General features: G+C 41.4%; 1 protein-coding gene across 1 annotated transcript; it reads right to left on the minus strand.

Moving 5' to 3' along the window:
- Positions 1–670: 670 nt before the first annotated feature.
- On the minus strand, positions 671–19541 carry LOC140995033 (arf-GAP with dual PH domain-containing protein 1). Its single transcript, XM_073464922.1, has 11 exons — positions 19027–19541; positions 15600–15730; positions 14612–14703; positions 10230–10312; positions 10013–10125; positions 8082–8228; positions 7432–7515; positions 7127–7189; positions 3678–3749; positions 2127–2358; positions 671–1225 (listed from the first exon to the last, which is right to left on the minus strand). The coding sequence occupies exons 1-11, from the start codon at positions 19112–19114 to the stop codon at positions 1197–1199; spliced, it is 1134 nt and encodes a 377-aa protein (XP_073321023.1). The 5' UTR covers positions 19115–19541; the 3' UTR covers positions 671–1196.
- Positions 19542–20372: the final 831 nt, after the last annotated feature.

The following is a 20372-nucleotide window of genomic DNA, read 5'->3' on the forward strand; positions in this document are numbered from 1 at the left end:
CAATTTAGGAATAACTCGCCCTCGGTATGAAGACAGTGATAATATTCAATAAGTGTGACTATTTTTTTTTTTATTATTTAATAAACTGCTGACTCTACACACAGATCTGTACAGAGATTCCTTGACAACTTCCAAAGGAGATATTTTTTTATTAGTGATCATTGATAATTGCATATGCTATGGCAGTAAGCTATGGTCAAGCATAGAAATACCTTTACTTAAAAAAAAAAAAAAGTGACACAAAATCAATACTTAGATTACCTCTTTGACCAAAACACAGAAAAGGCAAACAACAATAAAAAAGTCAAATATAACAAATGGCTATACATAATAAAAAAGAGGAAATAATAATTTATTACTGGAGTTATTGTTTGTTTTCACACAGACTTGTGTGTGTTTACTGTGCGCCACATGGAGGTGCTGTCACACCATCTAATGACTCGCAGCATTTCCAGCTTTTCTATCCCAATGCATTCGCAAAATGTCCTTTAAAGTACGTCATTTGCTGAATCTTAAAAGAAAAATAATGATATAAACTGTACGTGTAGTGTTTCTGAAGATATTGCTGTGTGGTGCAGCTGCAGCTCATAAAGCTGCACTGCTGTCGCTTAGAGTAAATGCTTTTAAATGAGTTACGGGACTAGTTACAAAGTTTACATAAAACAACTGATGAATAATAGTTCCTTTTATTTTTAAAAAAAAGAAAGAAATCTGAATCCAGATACATTTTATTTTCTGTCAATTGTACCGGTTTGACTTATTATTAGTATTACCGAATTATCACATCACACTTGGATATAAAATACTTACTACAAGAGGACTGAGGCACCTCTCACCTTTAAAAATGCCTTTTTCTTGAATCTCACATTGAATCTATCGAGTTAAAAAATTCCAACCACATTATTTTATCATGATAACAAAAAAAATCAATCCACTGGAAGAAATTTACACATATTATTGATTACCCATGTTTTTTAATTTACCAATTAATATTGCTTTAGTCCTCATGTTTACCTTTTTAACACCGATAAGTACCTTTGGGACCAGTCTGACCACATTACTGGTGAAGACTTTGCAACAATTTCCCCAAAATCACTGAGGGAGTCGGTGGCAGAACGGATGCTGGTGGGTCTTGTGTCAGGTTGGTGACGGGCTGAGAGAAGAGGAGGAGAAGGTCCCTCAGGCGTCTGCATCCATCAAGGCCTGTGCTTGAACAAGGCCTCCACTGAAAACAAATCAAAGCCCAGAGTTAGAAATAAAGCTCTCACCCACACAAACAAATCATTATGTGTGACTAATACAAGTGTTTCATTCATTTGCAGTAATTTGCCCTTTTAACATCAAGTCTTGTGGTTATCGCATCGACATTATCATGCAAATACAAAGTGTGCTCCTTTATTGCAGTAGTTATTGTTATTTTTTTGTTATTATTATTGTTATTATTATCTTCTTCTTCTTCTTCTTCTTCCTCCTCCTCGGAGCCCATTTCTATCATCTCACAACAATTTTGTCTCTAGGGCAAATGCCAGTGTTTCGAGACTTCTGGTGAAACCAACGTATATCTGGGCCAAGACTTCCCATTCTGTACTACAGTCCGGTCCAGTTGGCAACTTGAGACACAAGAATGGAGTTGGACTTGACATATGAATGCAGGTTCTTTTTAAAGAAAGCAAATAAAAACCTAAATCTGCGTCCGCTCAAATGCGATTGGACAATACTACTAAGACTGCAAGTGGAAACCAGAATCCTTCCCAATAGCAAAGTCTCTTGCCTGCAGATTCTGCGCTCATATGCAGATATCTGTTTATAAAGAAAAAGACCTATCCAGCTCACACTGCATTTATCCTCCGATACAAAAATGTACGTTGTGCGACTCCAGATCTGTCAGCGATGACACAAACGACGATGAACGTCCAAAATCTCTATTCACAGCTCACCATGGAGCGATTTCAGAAACTGGTAGAAAACATTTACAACTACCTGTGAGTCACAGCGATGTGAATTGATTTTTAAAATAGTAAATTTTGACTATGTTGGCTTTCTGCAAAAAAAAAAAAAAAAATCCCATCCTCCCTTAACTACAGTTGCTCATCTTTAATGACTAATCAAAAGTTCCCAGTTCTCACTTGTGTACTCCTGAGGGGACATCGGAGCGCTCATGACGTCAGTGAAGTGCTTCAGCCAATCCTGCTGGTCGCTCTCCGTCTCACAAGTAAACAGGAAGCAGCGGTCGGGCGTTTCTATGGTGATGCCGTGTTGCCAGGCGCCGTTGCAGTGGGTGCCGGCAGGCAAGCCGGGGTAGGCGTTGTATCCGTGGTCCTTGTTGCCCAGGAACACCTCACCTTTGGCGAAGGCATCCTTCAAACAGATGGAGGAGGAAAGACAAGGAGGTCACTGAGTTACTGTGGAAACTCTCTCTTACCACTGTAATCTTAAGCAAAAGGAATTGGCATCATTTTTTTATAGACAGTGAAATGTCTCTTCACATTTAAAGACAGATCATGTAGCATTTCTGCACTGCAGTGTCTAAAAACTACCGTTATGATACTTTTACATTATTAACGCCGGCATCACCCTTAATCGTTTCCCCAGTGACCTCACCAGGGAACTCGTGGATTAACTAACATCTGTGACAGAGAAGAGCAGCAGATATTCATTCCTCCACATGGAAAACAACTGGAAAGATCAGTTTGTCAGAATAATCGTCTTTGTGACTAACTGACTGCTCGATCTGCAGCTCTACAGACGTGAACGTTTATCAGCTGCCAAACTGATCCGACTGTAACCCAAAGCTGACACGTCTCAAAAACATCTCACTCTATTGTTAGCAGAGTGTGAACAAGTGAACCATTGTCTACACAACATCTAACACATGCATAATTTAGTCATCATCCAAGTGATCACGTTACACTTGCTTTGAGCTTCCTCCACATATTCCCAGTCCACACTCCACTTCACTAGACTTCCTCCTCCTTTCATCTACCACTTTTTCTCGTCTAGCTCTCTCAGGGGACGTCGGACATTTCAGTCACTTAGCACCTATAATTATTGCACCTCTCCATTGAACTCTTACGTCAGCGGCAAAGCTGAGCTAAATCTGGCCATCTGATGCGTATTTAGCCGAGTCTTGGGAAATCTGGATCGGCCCCCTCTCTCCACGAGTCACTGTGATAACCTCTGGAAGAAAAAAACTCCTCTCTCATCGCTCAGCGACTCCGAATCTCACTTTCGCAACCTTTCAAACACCGACTTCAGATAAATTAGGTGCAGGTTTGCACATAGAGCTGTTTGAAGAAGCATCAAGTGTAGATTACAGAGAGAAGGTCAGCGTGTCACTTCTCTTTGAGACAATCCATACTATGATGTCATGGCAACGCATGCCATATGTATAATAACATTACGTACGAATGAAAGTACCTTATATCAACCTCTCCCCCGCTGAGTTATGGCTTCATATCCCCAACGTTGTCGACTTAAACTAATTTGCTTGATGGAAGTGAACCTCCTGCTCCCACTCTCCACGGTGCTCATTTATTTCTTTTCAGAAAACATGAAACCCATCAAGCCACCGCTGTTGGGAGGCTGCGATCAAGGGATCAACTACTGGCTTAAAATATAAACTGATGCCTGTACTGAAGTCGGTCTGATGTGTGTAGGTGTGTGTAAAGGTGCCATACCAGCGGATCTTTGAAGTACATGAGTCGCCTGTGGTCCAGAGTGAACCAGCGCTTCTTAAAGCCCTCCGTTTGCTGCGGAGACAAACAGGTTGACAGAAGCAGTCAGACACCAGGTGATGGGAGAGAAGAGCAGAACTGTATACGGACACAAAGCAGCATTGTACCGGTGTCTGTCTGGTTTTTTAATGAACAAGTGATTCACACTCTGCTCTTAAATTAACTCTTTTGTATTAAATATTCATACACCAGATTTTCCTGACACTTTATCTAACAGTGTAAATTATTAAAGCGGCTCCGGCTGCAACTAATGATCAGCAATTATTTGTTCAATCTCTTGTTTGGTCTGGGGTTGAGCGTGTCCTCGGCTGAAACTTAGCTCTGTTTGTTATTTCTTATTTAACCAGCGCAGTTCGGTGAATCTAAGACACCCGGTTAAATTTGAGGCAGCCGTGTTTCTTTCTGCCGGCTGCTGTTAGTGTGTTTCTTTCAACCGTGACGTTTTTTTCACGTTTTCTCAACCGTCTCAAGACAAAGACGCTTGTAAACCTGGCAAGGGGGTTGGACGGCGGTGTCTCTGAGACAGCTGTGATTAAAAACATTGATTTAAAACTCGATTCTGAGGCTAAAAAACAAAAACCCAAAAACATTACATTTATAGTGATATATTTTTTCTTAAAAAAGCAGCAAGTCCTCTTGAGAAACTCAACGTTAAGTTTAGTTTGTTTGAGAGGAGACAGTGCAAATGAATAAAACATACGGGAACACTTGAGTAAAAATGCCAGAATTAGCCAAAAGGCTGTTTTTCCTCAGCGGTCCTCTGGCCGAGGGGCTTCCTTAAAAAACAACAAGGCAAAAAAGATAAAACAACACAGGACACAAAGCAACATGAAGGGCATGGAGCTTAAAGATTGGATAAAGACACAAAAGGTGTTGAGAAAAGTTAATCCCAACCAAACTAAAATATTGCAACTAGATGGAAACTTCGAGAGCAGAGGATGAGTGTGGGCCGCTGGTGTTTCATTTATCTTTTCTTAACTGACCCTGAATCTCTTCGCAGCCTATTTTTTGTCAGGACGGTCTTTGTCGAGAATACTTTCCTGTTTAAGAATCAGTATCGTGATGCGTTCTCCTGTAACTGACGTTTGACCGTGACAGTGAGAGCTTCAACCCTGATCTCAGGCTTTATAAAAGGCATTTGTCTCATGGTTCTCTGTTAGTGCCTCATACTAAAACAGTTTTTTTCCTTCGGCAGCCCCGTCTGAGTGCTTACGGCACCACTTTCATAAAACTCTTGATACAGTCACGGTTGAACGTCTTCATGAGCGCAGTGAAAAATCATCACATTGAAAGCAGCGATAGAAGAATACGAACACCTTCGGAGAGTTTACTGAAGGGCGCGAGCAGCTCCGGCTCTTTTCAGGTTTCCCGACTGCTGCCAAACCGTCCTCACGGAGGTGTTTGATATTCTCGTCGTGGTGTAAAGGCTGAACAACAGACTGTTCCCTTCTCAATTCGCTCGTGACTCCCCCTCCACAAATATGTCTCCCACGTATGTGAGGGAAATGAATTACGACACTCATTTAGCAAATCAGCCCCAACAGAGCAGGTTAGTGAGGCCTTTCATCTCTCAGCCTGACAGACGGAGATTAAACGGAGAGTCTGCGTGCGTCTGAATACACAACCGGTTGTGTCGCCGAGGATCAGGTTTTCTTGCCTGTGTAGGTGTTTCAAGCACCCGCATTGTGTGTAAATATGCTAATACAAAGGTGTCGGTTCAACAGTGCATGACTGCATGGATATGTACAAACGCCTCTTTGTGTGTTCGCTTAATCCAGACACTCGTCTGTGTTTCTGCATGTGTTTGAGGTTTCTGACACCTGAGGATTAAGTGGATCCTCGGCAGGAAGCCTTTTATTCCCGCTCTCAGACGGAGTGACAGACAGGTGGACGCTGTGGCGGGCAGGTAGGACCTCTCAGCTGTCAGTCAGCCTGTCGTGCAGCGGTGGAAAGCAGCCACGCTGACAGGTGGGCTCGTTGACCTCGTAGCCCAGCTCCTCTTACATTAAAGAAGGGAAGGAGATGGGGAGCTGGGAGGAGGTTTGAGGAGGAAGCTAGTGTCCAACTAGTTAAATGGATTTTTTTTCTGAAACTCATTTCAGAATCCTCAGATCATAATAATCCTCTGAAGCTGTAGTGTGTAGAGATTGGCCACCTGTCGAGGGTCACTCAAAACAAATAGGGGGCAGCAGATCACCAGATTAGCGCCACTGTAGTCTCTGTTGTAGTTATCTATGGCAGGTCTCAGCTCAACCAGGCTTGGCATTCCCGTTGTGAACAAGCCCTGACACCTGACCGGGACTAGAATCTGATTATGGGGGAAGTGAAAACTGGACTGGAGTTTCCACTTTTTTGCTTGCTTGTTCATGTCTTAGTGTAGAATGGACATACTTTCCATTCTGTTGGCTAGTTTCTGCTTAGTTTTTTTGTTTTTTCAAAGTTATGTTACGTTTTTAAGTTACGCACATTGTAACAGTAACTGGGCAGCATGTGATTTGCCAAACTAAGATGCTGTTCATCAGAAAAAACATCAATACAGCTCGTTCACAAGTGACCTATCTCTGTTTTGTGACACATTTGCATCGGAGAATGAAACCACTGCTGGCCTATAAAGGCGTATAACATTAAGTTTTGTCACTTTCTAATCAAGTAAAACTTTAAGGGTCAGTGTGTAAGATTTAGTTGCAGATCGTGATCACGTGAATACCCCCACGTGAATCTGCCCTCTCTAGAGCCGGAGTTTGGTTTGTCCCTTCTGGGCGACTGTAGAAATATGGTGGTGCAACACGGCAGACTCTGTGGAAGAGGTGATTGTAGACTAACAAAGAAATACTTGAATATTACATTATAATTATAAAGTTTAAAGTTTTATTTTCTAAAACTGTCTCCACCATTTTATGAAAAAAATATTGTTATTATTGAAATAAGTACTGATTCAACGCAGGAGTAGAATCACAGCTTTCGTAAATTATGGTTGGTAATTTGAGCAGGAAATTTATCTTAAAAGGACACTTTTCCTGTTATTACTGCTGATTTCCCTAATTACCACAAATCATCAACACCCTCAGGTATTTATCCTGTGAAAGCAGTTTTAAATTGACTTAACTGACTAATGCTGTGATTAGTTCTGTACTTCCAGGGGGAGGTAGAGCTAATTATTATCTCTGGACCTCACGAAATAAGTTCAATTTACTGCTGTCCACTTTATTTTTTCGCTAGCTCCACTAGCTCCCAACTTCTGCACTGGGAGAAGCACATGAGGAAATGAAGATGGAGAAGAAAAGTGTGCATATTTTCAAAATAAAGGTTCACAGTGTTTATGTAGCTGTTTGTGTGTGTGTGTGTGTGTGTGTGTGTGTGTGTGTGTGTGTGTGTGTGTGTGTGTTACTTGCCCTGGGACCCGTCTTTTCCATGTATCCTTCCTTTAGAAAGTTCCGGGTAAGTCTGGGTAGCAGCTGGAAAAAAAGCAAGTAAAGCCAGGGGATTAACATTCACACCATGAGGATACGAAGGGCTGAAGGGCTGAAGATCCATTTTTGGGAAAAAAATGGTGGCCAACATTTCCAGAAATGGAGTTCTGGCCACCTCAGTCTTAGTTATCTCACATAAAAATCAGCAGTCATCAACAGTAGGCGTCCTTTTTCAAATACTGCATATATAAACATGGGTGTGTACATGTGTGGTCGTGTGTGCTCACCTCAGTATCGGTCGCCCCAGGAAAGGCCACTTTTAGATAATGAAGCTGAACCGCACGAATCGAGTTCAGCCAGTCTACGATCTCCTAATGGACACAGATGAAGAGAGAGAGAAGAGGGTGAGGAAATGAGTTAGTCCTTTGTTTTTTTTTTTATTTTTACCTCCCTCTATCATTCTATAAAACCGCTCTGACACAGCCAGCAATGATATTTGCAGAGAAACATAGTTTAAAGTGTGCATTTTTTTTAAAAGTCTGTCGGATTGGGACATTAAAGTGCAGCTGAAAGAAACTTTTAAATCAGAAAATTAGTACATGATTTTGATCCTGTTCTGCAGCCGACTCTTAAGTCTCAGATGCTTGAAAAAAAATAACACCTGACTGATCCGAATATTTCAATATTCATAAATAAAAAAACAGAATGATTGATGTGCAGCTTGAATGTCATCTGTTACTGGATTCCTGCAGCCGGCGGAAAATTGGTACAGATGGTTTTGAAAAGGTTTGGAGACTCGCCCACAGCAACACAAACAGGTAGCTTCAGCGCTTAATGCGATGGATGATACATTTCCCATGTGAGCTGCAATTTATGTTGGTTAACATCAGTAAAAATTCTGTTACATGCACTGATCACCACACACACACACACGGACCTTGCCGCTGTCATGGTAGACAAACATGTTGCGGGTGCTGTAGTCTTTGAGGTAGGTGATCTGCAGACCGTTGGGGTTTCCTATCTTCTCCGGCTGGAAGGTTGCGTTCATGGTGTCCAGCTTGATGACCGCTTTGGGCTCCTTAGCCTGCACGAGAGGGAGGAAACAGAGAGCAGGAGGGTTGTTTGTGTTTGTTATTGTGTTAAATGTAACTTCAGATTGTCCATCAATCCAAGTCTGATTACCTTTAGTTATGAGTTTAAATCCACACTTTGTTTTCAGTATTAGAGTGATCATTTATTTGATTCTTTTTGATGTTTATTTTTTGTATGTGTTTTTGTCAGGCTGAAGTTTTACCTTGATAACCTTTTAACTGTTTAAAGCTCCAGTGTGTAGGATTTAGTGGCATCCAGTGGTGAGGTTGCAGACTGCAACCAACTGAATACACCTCATTTTACCGTTACCCTAAGGTGGTTGCTAAAATTGCTAAAAAATGTGAAAGACACAAACGCCCAAAAAAGTTTGATTTACTGGGTATAAACTTAAAATTGGCTCCTGCACTATTCCTCGGGATGTTATGAATACTATAGTCCATTTCTTCCAGTACACACTGGACCTTTACAAAGTAAAATAATGAACCAGGACCAATTAATAAACCTCCTCCTGATTGCATGGCTTTGACCAGTCATGATAATAAACCTTGTTTTTTAAAAAAAGTTTTGGCTGCAACTTAGCCAGAAAAAAACAAAGTGTGGATATGATATCAAGGCTCGGAGCTGTTTTTTCTGGTATTTCTAACCATAAAAAGGAAGCTATTATCTACACATCTGCAGCCTGCATCACTGATAACCATCGTGTCTGAGACCAACACTAATCCCAGCAAACCTGCTCTGCTTTAATCTGTCCTGACTTGAATTTTAATAAGCATCAATGGGTACAGAATATGTGCCTGTACGTATCTCCTGCCCTTGACTTTAACGGATGACAAACACAGCTATGCTCACATGACATCTGATTAGATTTTACACTATTAAGTTATTACGAGTACTGACTTTCTGCTAAGAAGCACTGAGTTGGACTTGAGTCAGACTGTAACTTGAGCCTGAATATATCACACACCTCACACACCTCACACACACACACACACACACACACACACACACACCTTCTGCATGTCAACCGGTCTGCTTTATGAACCTAAAGCCTAAACCTGAGCGACAGTGAGCGACACTTATGAGGGCGTTTTCGTTTTAGTCTTTGCTGCAGCAGTCACCAGGAGAATATGAAGCGACGGTGAAATAAGCAGTCCAGGAGAACAGGACGAAACCTTCACAGTAAGAAGACATTTGTATACCGAGACACATGTTGAAAACACAATGGAAATCCGTATTCGAAAAATGAGAGTGACGGCCTTTTTTCTACTCTTTATAAATATTATTCCCACCTCCCCTCAGCTGGCTAACTGTGACAAACAAAGTACTCCCAGTGCTTCCAGCTCTAATTGGTTTGGGTGGTGTACAGCTTAGTGAATCAGCCGCACTGACAGAGAGGACAGGCTGCTGGTTAAGCTTGTCTGAGCACGCTCAGACGCAGCAGAGACAGCAGGTACAGATACATTTTGTAGGCTTTTCGGTAGATATGTATGATTATAAAGTTATCTGTGTGTACGTGCAGCACATAATGTGGGGGTGTTGACTGCACAACAGTTTGTGTCTTTAAAGGGCTCTCTAATTAAGGTATTTGTGTTGTGGTTTCATGCATGTGTGTGTGGGTGTTGCACACGTGGTGGAAGTGAACTAATTAGAATGCTGTCTAATTACAGTACAGTACTGGTATCTCACAGGCATGGTTTTGCGTAGGGGTGTGTGTAGACAGGGAGTGTGTTTAGCTGCTTGCGGCCATTAAAAGTCTCATTAAAAGCTGCCGCTTACGTCATATTTGGTGAAATACTTCAGAGTGCCCTCCCTCTCCGAGAGGACGAATCGCCTGCTTAGGAACTGCCCGTTGTCCCGCCCCCTCTTCATCAGAATGCCATCTCGAGTTCCTTCAGGGAAACCAGCAAAGGTCGCTCATTAGCATGAATATGTTGTCGTACAGCATGCAAGTTAGTGTGTGTGTGTGTGTGTGTGTCTATGCGCACACACTCACCTTCCTCATATATAAAGTTCTTCCCAGGTTCAGAGAACTCCTTCCTCTCGTACTTCGCTCTAATCCACTGCTCCCTCAGCACCCTGAGCACACACAAACCGATGAAACATCAATAGAGCGAGCTTGTAAAAGGCACCATGTAAAAGAAGTCTAACAGACGTCTTGCGTACTTTGTGGTAGATGAGAAAGAGGCTGGGTGGCATAGTGAGGGCAGAAACATCAAAGCAGAATACGACTGGAAGGACCACCAAGTATCTTTGTTCAAGTAGTTTAAAGTTAATATGCTCATGTTTTCTCAGGGAAATACACCGCCTGACTAAGTAAGAGCAAAAACATGTGTACAAGCATATAAAATGAGAAGCCTACAAGGGATTAAAATGAGGAATGGCCATCATAATGCTTCTGTGACGGCCTTATTCCTCACTCAGTAGGTTGGAAGATGAGTTAGCGAGCTTTGCCAGCTGCCCCAGTTGATAAGCCAACAGCAAACAATGCTAATAAGTGGAATTGAAACACTTTCACATCACAAGAAGATGAGACGTATGTTTGAAAATATTTGCCTCATAGTGATACTTCTTTATAATATTTGAAAGTTGGTAGATAATATTTGCTTTCAGCTGTTTAAAATGGGCCTACAGTTGTGCTAAAGAAAGTTGGTAGGAAAAAAATAACAAGCAGCCATATCGAGAACCCAAAATGTCAACATCAAACTGACCCAAAAGCCACTGAAGTTTATGTTCTGGTATTGTGTTAGCGACTTTAAGTTCTGCCATAAAACAGGCTGTGTTACAGAAACTCTCAGCTCTTATTTCATGTGCTGGTTAGCCTGATACAAGTATTCCTATAAAAGAAAACATATTAAACTAATGTATTTGAAATCCTACCTTTAACTGACAGCAAAACTGGCTCAAGATCAAAAACACTGTCAGATGTGTAGGTTGTAACTTGAGTCTTACAGCAGATTAACTTTCTTTGACTCTTAAGACCGCTGAAAGTTTAATGGATCAAGTTCAAATCCGGCTGACTCAGCTACTTTTTCATCCACTGAACCTGGAAGGAACGAGGAGTGAGAGACAAAGCGATTCATCGCTCGCTCACCCGCCTTCCTCTGCACCGGTAATAGACATTTAGTGCCCTGTTGGCTATATTGACGTGTATGCGTGTGTATGAGTGTGAAGGGCGTGGGGACTTCAGCTGTCCTCAGGCACATTTTTACAGATACAGTGAGCTGCTCCTTCCATTCAACACACACTACTAAGACATCATTAGACATCGGGTGACTGTGGCAGCTTACTGTGCGTTTATCATTTTATGCCACATGAGAAGGTTTTCTCTTTTTTCTCAAAAATCCCCCCCCCCGCTGCACATTCATACAATTCCAAACATTCCTGTCTGGGAGCTGCCCGGTGAAGCCCGGGTAACATCCACACTGTGAGACAGTCGTAGTAGCCTTTATCTACAGGTAATCTGGAAGCTACTTGTTGACAGGAGAAAGCATGAAGCAGCCAACGCACACTGCTTTCGTGTAACTAGTTGTTAAAAGCATACTGATAAGACTTCAGCACTGTTAAGTTAACCTACTTTAACAAAGTACATCAGGTGACAGTTATTTACTTCCTGTCAAATCTCAACAGTAACGTTGCATCCAACCTAACGATCACAGTGCCTTCATCCTTTAGTTAGCCTACTTCACTTTTCACATTAGCGTTGTACATATTAACAGTATTTAGCATTCGTTTTTAGTGTTCATAGCAGTTTTGATCGCCTCTCTAGCGAGGTTAGCCATTCCGCTAGCTTAGGCGGTTGCTAACATAAACAAAGCACTGTCAACTTTATGAGTAAAGTGGTTGTTACTGCTTGGTTTAGCGAGTCACTTTAGTTTTTGGCATCTCTTTCAAGCAGGAAAGGACAATGGGGCCGTAATGACTCTGGCTCGATACCAATAATTAGAAATCAAGGAGACTGAAAACCGATATTTGGGACCAATATCCATTTGCAATAAAAAGAAAACTATGTCAATATTTCGAACAACCAGTGATGAAATAAACCTAAATACAATTTACTCAAGTTCTGTTCTTAAGTACAATTTCCAGGTACTGTACCTGAGTACTTCTCTGCTTCTTTATATTCCTCTCGACTACATTTATAACCCTAACCCCATTTATGTGATACATTTAGTTACTAGTTACTTTGCAGAAGTGTTCCCAATGACGTGTTACCAATCAGATAGTGTTGTGAGCGGCACATTGCATGAGAGGATGCTGCATCAGTGCCAAGGAAGCACATTTTTACATTAGTTTATTTTATTGGCAATCTGACAGAAAAATCAACAATACAGATAACTGGAAAAATGCTGACTATCGGCCCCAATCGTCCAGGGTCGATAACTGGTGACTAGCTAATGTTGCTAACAGTTTTCTAAGACACAGGTGTTTCAAAAAATGATGAAAAACACAATTTACAAAAACGAAGGGTTAATATTGTTAATGATTTGCACAAAGCCAACTGTGAAAAGTGAAGTACCTGACTTGAGGATGAAAAAGCACTGTGATCATTAAGTTTGGAGTCGACAGGAAGTGAAGAGGCGCGGTCCGTGAAACTGACATACGTCACACTACATTGTGCAAGTAGTGAGTGAGTTTATGGAATAAAATGTTTTATGTGATCTTTTGTATGTGGATTAATTGACAGCTTCTCTAAGAGCAGCTGGTAGTGATGATGAAGAATCATGTCCACACAAGCTGCATTGATATTGGCTGACACTCTGGTTATTCTGTAATATTATTTTTGAAATGACTCAGAGGAGAAAACCTTGAGTATTATGGGGAAAAGTATAAAGTATAACACAACATGTTTCCATTGGAAGAAGAATTAGGCGAAATATATTGAAAACATAGATGGAGAGAAGCAACAAAAGCTGCTAGAGACCAGAAGAAAAATCTTTTAAGGTGTGCAAACAGTTAATAAGAAATGGTTCAGGCTGAGAACGAGGTAATGTTCCACGTCAGGAATGATGATAGCGGAGTCTGAAACACTTAAAATCCTCAAACCGCAGGTGAATAAAGATCATCCGGCTCTCCTCTCTTGTCTCGCTGTATTTTCACTTTATTAATCAACGCTCTGTGCTGAATAAACTGATGCAGGAAATTCACTGATGCAAATAAAAGGCATCACACACTCTACCTTCCCTTATCATCACTAATAAAGATGATGAGGTGAAGGCTGTTAACATTCTCCGCACCCCTCGTTTCAGCATTCAGGACGAAAACTCATTTTGGCTAATGGCCACAGTTAAAGCAGCTACAAGGAGCTGTCGTTTCCTTGTCTGGACTCATTAGGGAAAAATACCGAGCGTTCAGTCCAACCAACACACGAACGTTGGGCTTTGCACCAAGACAAGACACACAACAGGATGATGACAATAACAACATACAACAAATAATCCTGATTATCAGTTTATCTATCATGGGTCTAAAGCCAGAATGTGAAAATAGTCTTTAAATGGCAGATTCACAGCCCAGACTTGAATCCATTTATAATCTATGGAACGACAACAAGAATCAACGATCCCTCCTCTACAACTTGACCGAGCTTGAGCGAATCTGCCTGGTAGAAAAGAAAAATTTCCCAAAATAGAGACTTATCCAAGAACGTGTGAATCACTGCCAGGAGGTGCTCCTGTGGAGTGATGTCACAGGGGTTGAATATGTCTGCATTTCACACTGAGGCATTTCAAAACGGAAATACAAGGAGAGCTGAATGATCTCCAGAAGGCTCTGTATGAATCTCTATTGCTCAGCGTGTGAGAAGGACAAAGCTTTCAACCCTGCAAGTATTATTTCAGACAGATCTAAAAAGCGAAAGAGCACCTTTGAAGAGCACGACACTTACGAAAATCTGCTTATCTGTGAAACTATGCACTTACGGAGGAAAAGCTTTCAGTCTTAGTTCCACTTGAACTTGAGAACTAAGAAAATCAACTGAGGTGAGCATCGATGAGCAACATAAGGGTTCTTTCTTTCTTGCCTCCAGAGAAGGATATAAAGGCGCTTGTCCTCCCCAATCCACCTACTTCACTCTTTATTTAACCTGAAAGTGGAGCTGTTAAACAATTCAAAAGACAGAAGGGTTTTTTTTAAACTAAACTCTGGTGATAACGTCACTGGAATAACACTTGAAGACAAACCACTGGATTTAATTCATTTCTTAGTTTAGTTAGGTTACTTCTTTGGTATTTTTTTGCGTAAACTCATCATTTCTGCAGGCAATCACACGCACATGCACAAAGAAAAACAGGAAAACACATGCATGGATACACATAAACCCAACTTTACATGCACAATGTTAAAAATTGAAATATGTGTGTTGCTGCGGTTACTCACTGGCAGTCTTTGTGGGTTGGTTTGTAGTAGTAGACTGGAACAGCGGCCTCATATTTGCTCTTCATCAGGTCGTTACCATGCTGAGCCATGAACTAAACACACACACACACACACACACACACACACACACACACACACACACACACACACACACACACACACACACACACACACACCGTTCAAGGATTCATGATGTCTTGGCACATCAGATGACAGTTTTACAGTTTGAATGTGCTCAACAGGAGAATTACTCAGCAGGAATAAAAAATCCTAATCAGTCTTACAATAAAGTAATAAATGAGAGAGCGGAGATTATGAATCCAACAAATATTTTAGATAAAGACTGACCAACATCATTTATTATTTGGTTTTCTGTGAACTCCCCTGCACAGTTACAGGAACACAGTGAAATGTACTGGGCAGGAACGTGATGTTCTAACATTTGGAATAATTGACGTGTACTTTAATTTATTTCCACATAAATGTTTCAGAATGAAGGAGGGGAAACTTTTTTCTGTCATGCTTCTTAATTCAACAGGAGTTTACAGTTTGGTTTGGTATTATTCTGTCTACAGTGTACTTTTCCATAATAACCAGTGTTGTTGGATCAGTAATCCATCTTTGGACTGGTAATATCATGTACCAGAGCAAATAAAACACTTTCATAAGGGAGGATTGGGGAAAAGGTATCTTAAAAACTTAGAGAGAAAAAATATTTCTACATTTATTTTTCAATTTCAATGAAATTACATTACATCTTGTGATGCCTACAGTAAGTAACTATTTACCTGAAAACTATTTAACTGACCATCAAACTGTGGAGAAACTATAAGGGAACATTTGAAATTTCACAACAAATAAGATTGTATATGTTTCTCTTAGTTTAAAGGAAAAGTTCAACATTCTTTCCCTTTCTTGCTGAGAGTTTGATAAGACGATTCCTAGAAATAAAATAAGTCGAGGTTTCTGCCGGCTCCTGTGGTCTCACCTGCACCTCGTGGTCCTCCCAGTGGGAGAGGCTCAACGACTTGACCTTGCTGATGTCGGGGATGTTGCGGTGGATCCCGGAGCAGGCCAGACAGATGAACACCCCCAGAGTGCAGGAGCCCCAGTTGGGATCTGCAGAGAGGAAGATGGGAGAGAACAAATGGATATGAGGATACAAAAGGAGTGATGGGTATGAAGGGATAGAGACAAATGGATAGAAAGATCGAGGGGCTGAGTGCATTTTGTATGGCGAAGAATTACAGCAGCGACTCATGATTATCTTGTAGCTGATTCTTCCAATTAATCTATCAGCTGTTTTTTTGTCACACATCTTCATACCTTAACGACTAAATAGGTCAATGTGCAATGACTCCCAAAATGACCATTGGAGAGTACCATCGACAGGCATAGTGGACCTTCCTCGTCAAGGTTATCGGTGACACTTTAAATGTCCTCAATGTCCACTTTAAGTGTCCTAAAATCTTTAAATTTCCTACTTTAAATGTCCTAAATGTCCATTTTAAATGTCCTATATTTCCACTTTAAATGTCCTAAATGTCCACTTTAAATGTCCTAAAATCTTTAAATTTCCTACTTTAAATGTCCTAAATGTCCATTTTAAATGTCCTATATTTCCACTTTAAATGTCCTAAATGTCCATTTTAAATGTCCTATATTTCCACTTTAAATGTCCTAAATGTCCACTTTCAATGTCCTAAAATGGGTTCTTATGGGTTAAACAGTTTAATTAAATTTTCTGGAAATTGTCCTGTTGATAAACCAATCTCAGGACGATGGACCATTCCTCTCACAACACACAACCTTTTAAAAAGTTGGGTGACACATGTTCGGAGCCATCTTATGACAGCAAAACTCATATATTTTTTTAAAAAAAACAGCCAGTTGACCAAAACTTTCAGACCATTAACAACCAAATGAGATGAGACATCACAACACAGTGACTTATTTTGACACTGTGGAAGCTAAAAGTAAGATTTTGAACGCCTTCCTATCCAGGGAGAGTTTGAGCTACACCACCCACATCAGAAGTGTGTGGACTGGAGTTTTTGCCTCTTCAGGAGCAGTTTGAGGTTCTTTACTTTGCTTGAGGGCAACACAAAGTAGTTACTTTGGTGGAAGGAAACCAGTCCCGGCCAGAAATCTTCCAGGTTAATGCATCTGTCATGTTCTTCTTTGAGCCCTACGATACGAGAAATGTTTTTCTCTTTGCTTCGACCACACCTGTCTTATCTTCCCGCCGTACACTCAGGATCTGGCAAGTAAACAGCAGAGCTTTTGTGTGAGACGCTTCCTTGTTCTTATCTCAACCGATCTCAGGTGCCTGAGCACGAAGGGCCTTTATTTCACTTTCAAATCAAAAACAACGGATAAGACGTGCCTGGCTGTTTAATATGCACGCTTTTTTTTGTTTTTTTTTTGCTACATCATTGTTTCACAATGCCAATGAGATTTCAGAATAAAATGAGGCAGCCCACACAATAATACCTGTGCCAACTCTCCAAAGTGACTCTCTTTTGTCTCTGATCATAGGGAACAAGAGGAAATGACAGGAATCTGTGCCAGAATGTGACCAGAGGGGCTGAATATTTGAACGTGGCAGAGAAAAAGTTGTCTCTGGGCACTTAATCCAGTGCAGTTCCTCAGTAGAGTATTAAAAAGGTATGTGTGCAGTGCAGTTAGTCAACCTTCCTAAGATAAATTAAGATTTAAGCGATTAAGAAATGATAGAGTGATATTATCTTTGTTGATCTGCTCAGCGACAGCGACATGGTGCCTCGGGGCCTGGATTCAGTGATTTCTCAATTTGATTGCGACGCACTGACATGATGTGATGTATGTACTGAACATGAGATGTATTTGGAAAAAAAACTGAGTTATGTGTTTTATCTTTGAAATCTGAAAAATATCGATTTTGATAATCTAGCATACTCAATTTATTACCCTATTCCACACAACCTATGAGGCAGCAGCTAAATCCAGTCAAGATACATAAAAAAGTTCAACTTAAAGGGCAACTTTTTAGCGTAGTAGCGGTAGTTGCTGTGTTTGAATGTACAGATATCCATGTGATTTAGTTGATTAAGATACTTTCAAATCACATAAGTATCAAACATTACAGTATCAAAACAAAGTTATTTCTTTTTTAAACTAGTTAAAAAGTCAAAGAAAGCTGAAAAAACAGATACAGTACTACACTTTCCTTTTGCCCCACTTTGTAGAAAGTGAGATGACGATTATAAAGCGGGTCCAGGTGCTATTTAAAGACTGTGACAGTATCAAAAACACTCAATCCAAGGAGAAAGGCCCACATTCAGACACCGTGCGTAAAAAAATCAAAACGAGCCGTCACGACTTCTGTAAGGTTGTGATGTCACAATTATACAGTCACCCCCCTTTCAGCACAGCCGTGGTCGCATAAACACCAGCAGAACTGAATGTGAAAAAAAGTGTGGGCGGGGCCTGCTCATGACTGTGAGAGCTGACCAATCAGAGCAGACTGGGCCTTTTGACAGGCACTTAAACTGAGACTATTCTACTCGGAGGGTGAATAGAGGTGCTGCAGTAATGGACAGTATGTGAAAAACATAACACATCAATATTAAAGCGAGTGCAGTATCTGCATTTATCAGGTAGCCTATGATAGGTTATGGACATGATTTATTTGGGGTCTTTGTTTAATGCCGCTGGACTGTGGATGTCTTTGCGAAGGACTCTGGTGGGATTTTCGACAGTCCAGAGGATGTCACTCGTGTGCCTTGTCTCCGCTCTGCCAACAGAAGCTAACATTAGTTGAAAAATGATGACCGGCCTCCGGCACAACACAAAAGTCCTACAGAGCCCCTTTAAAGGTTTATTAAAAAATATGTTTTATGCATTGTGTGGTAGCCTGAAAACTTTAAACCAATTTAACATTTCTTCCATTTCTTCTACTGCCTTGCCTGTAGGACAGTATACTGTAGTATCTGCAGTGAATCAAACACTTTAAGTGAGCATTTAAAGACCTCCACGGTGAGGCTGGAAGCACCAGGTGAAGGTGTGTGCCTGCACCCTTCCTGTCAAGACTTGTTGAACTCTGAAACTTTCTTCTCCACCACTGAATACCAAAAAGCTCCAGCTCACTGTTTCCTCCAAGCTCTCCAGGAAAGCTGTCCTCTCTGAGTTTGTCTGGAGCATTTAGTTTTATGTTTAAAAAAAAAATCAGGCAGCAGGAGGTAAGCCTATTTTTTGGCTGCAGTGGCTGAATGGAAAAAGAAAAAGCGCACTGAGCATTGGTGCGTTTTAATGATTAACCTCACCATGTTGGCACAGGTAGACTCCGCACCTCCTTCACGTCACTTCTCGACAACTCAAGAGAAAGAAAAAAACAAAACATTTCACCGCTCTTAAAGACATTTGTTCCATCTCACCTGGTGCGCCACAGTCTGCGCAAGCGTCATTTCCAGGGTGCTGCAGGATCTCTCTCAGTGCCCGGGTTGCTCTCTCATTTGCCGACATTTCAGTGTTCGGATCGGTTTATCCCCTTCGCTTTCTGGGAGAGAGAGAGAGAGGAGGGCGAGGTGGAGGGTGGGGTGGTGCTGGTGTGGAGGGGGCGCAGCAGGCGAGCAAGGTGTGTCTCCTCGGGCTCGACTGCCCCTCTCGAGTCCCACCTAACGGGCAAGTCCGCACAGGTATGCGCCCTCAGGTGCGTGGAAGAGGAATCAAATCATAAAGTTTTCACAGAAAGGTCCATTCTGTCCTCTGCCTCTGCTGCGGGCCCACGGTGCTGACAGCCTTCAGAGGGGGGCCCGGTGAGGCTCGTCCTGCCGAACTCTGGAGCCCAAAAATCACCGCCACAGTCCCGGACTGCAGTGCGCGGAGAGGAGGGTGCGTGAAAGGGGAGGAAACCCGACACTGAGGAAGTGAAGTGAAACACGGAGGTTGTTCCAACTTGCTTTTCCGCATTGTTCTGGGTTTGGTGGCGGCATGCAAACACACTCACATACCTGGCGGAGCGTCTGAAGGGCCCAGAGAGGACCAATCAGATCACTTCACCTCATCTGGCTTCTTTAATTAAGGTGTTTTAATTAAAAGGTGCATTCTGTAGTTTTGGGGGAGAGATTTTAATCAGACTAAATAAACAAACTCTCTTTGTTTTCATGACTGAATAAACAAACTGACCTCAAAGGGCAATTTCATACTTTATATGAGGCGGACCCTGCCACCTTTCTAGCTTCAAAGTCTTAATGTCGCAGCCTGTAGTTATATTTCAGACGATGGTGTGTTTCAAACTTTGTGGTAACAGTTTGGTGAAAACCCTTTTCAGTTTCATACACAAAGCCAGGTCTTAAATTAAATGGTTTTGTCAGTTTAATGTGGAAAAACCTGACCTCATACCCATCCAACACCTTATGGACGAGCTGAACCACAGACAGGGAGCCGGGCCTTGTCGCCTTACGTCAGTCACCAAGCTTTACTAATGCTCCTATGGATGAATGGAAGCAAATCCCTGCAGCCAGGTTTAAAAACAATCATGTGGAAAGCCTTTCCATAGTTACACTGACATGTTAAAAAACACATATGGGTACACTGTTTAGTTGTTCACATGCTTTAAGTGGATGTCCACACACTTTTGGCTATGTGGTGTATGATTTCTTGTTACATATAAACCTAAAAGTAACTTCAGTGTTACATATAGGGAAGCAAAACGCACAGTAAACCCCTCTGAAATGTATAAAACTTAGGGTTTACATATCAGGGTAGATTTACCACTGCA

The sequence above is a fragment of the Pagrus major genome, chromosome 1 (assembly GCF_040436345.1).
Source record: "Pagrus major chromosome 1, Pma_NU_1.0".
Classification (NCBI taxonomy): domain Eukaryota; kingdom Metazoa; phylum Chordata; class Actinopteri; order Spariformes; family Sparidae; genus Pagrus; species Pagrus major.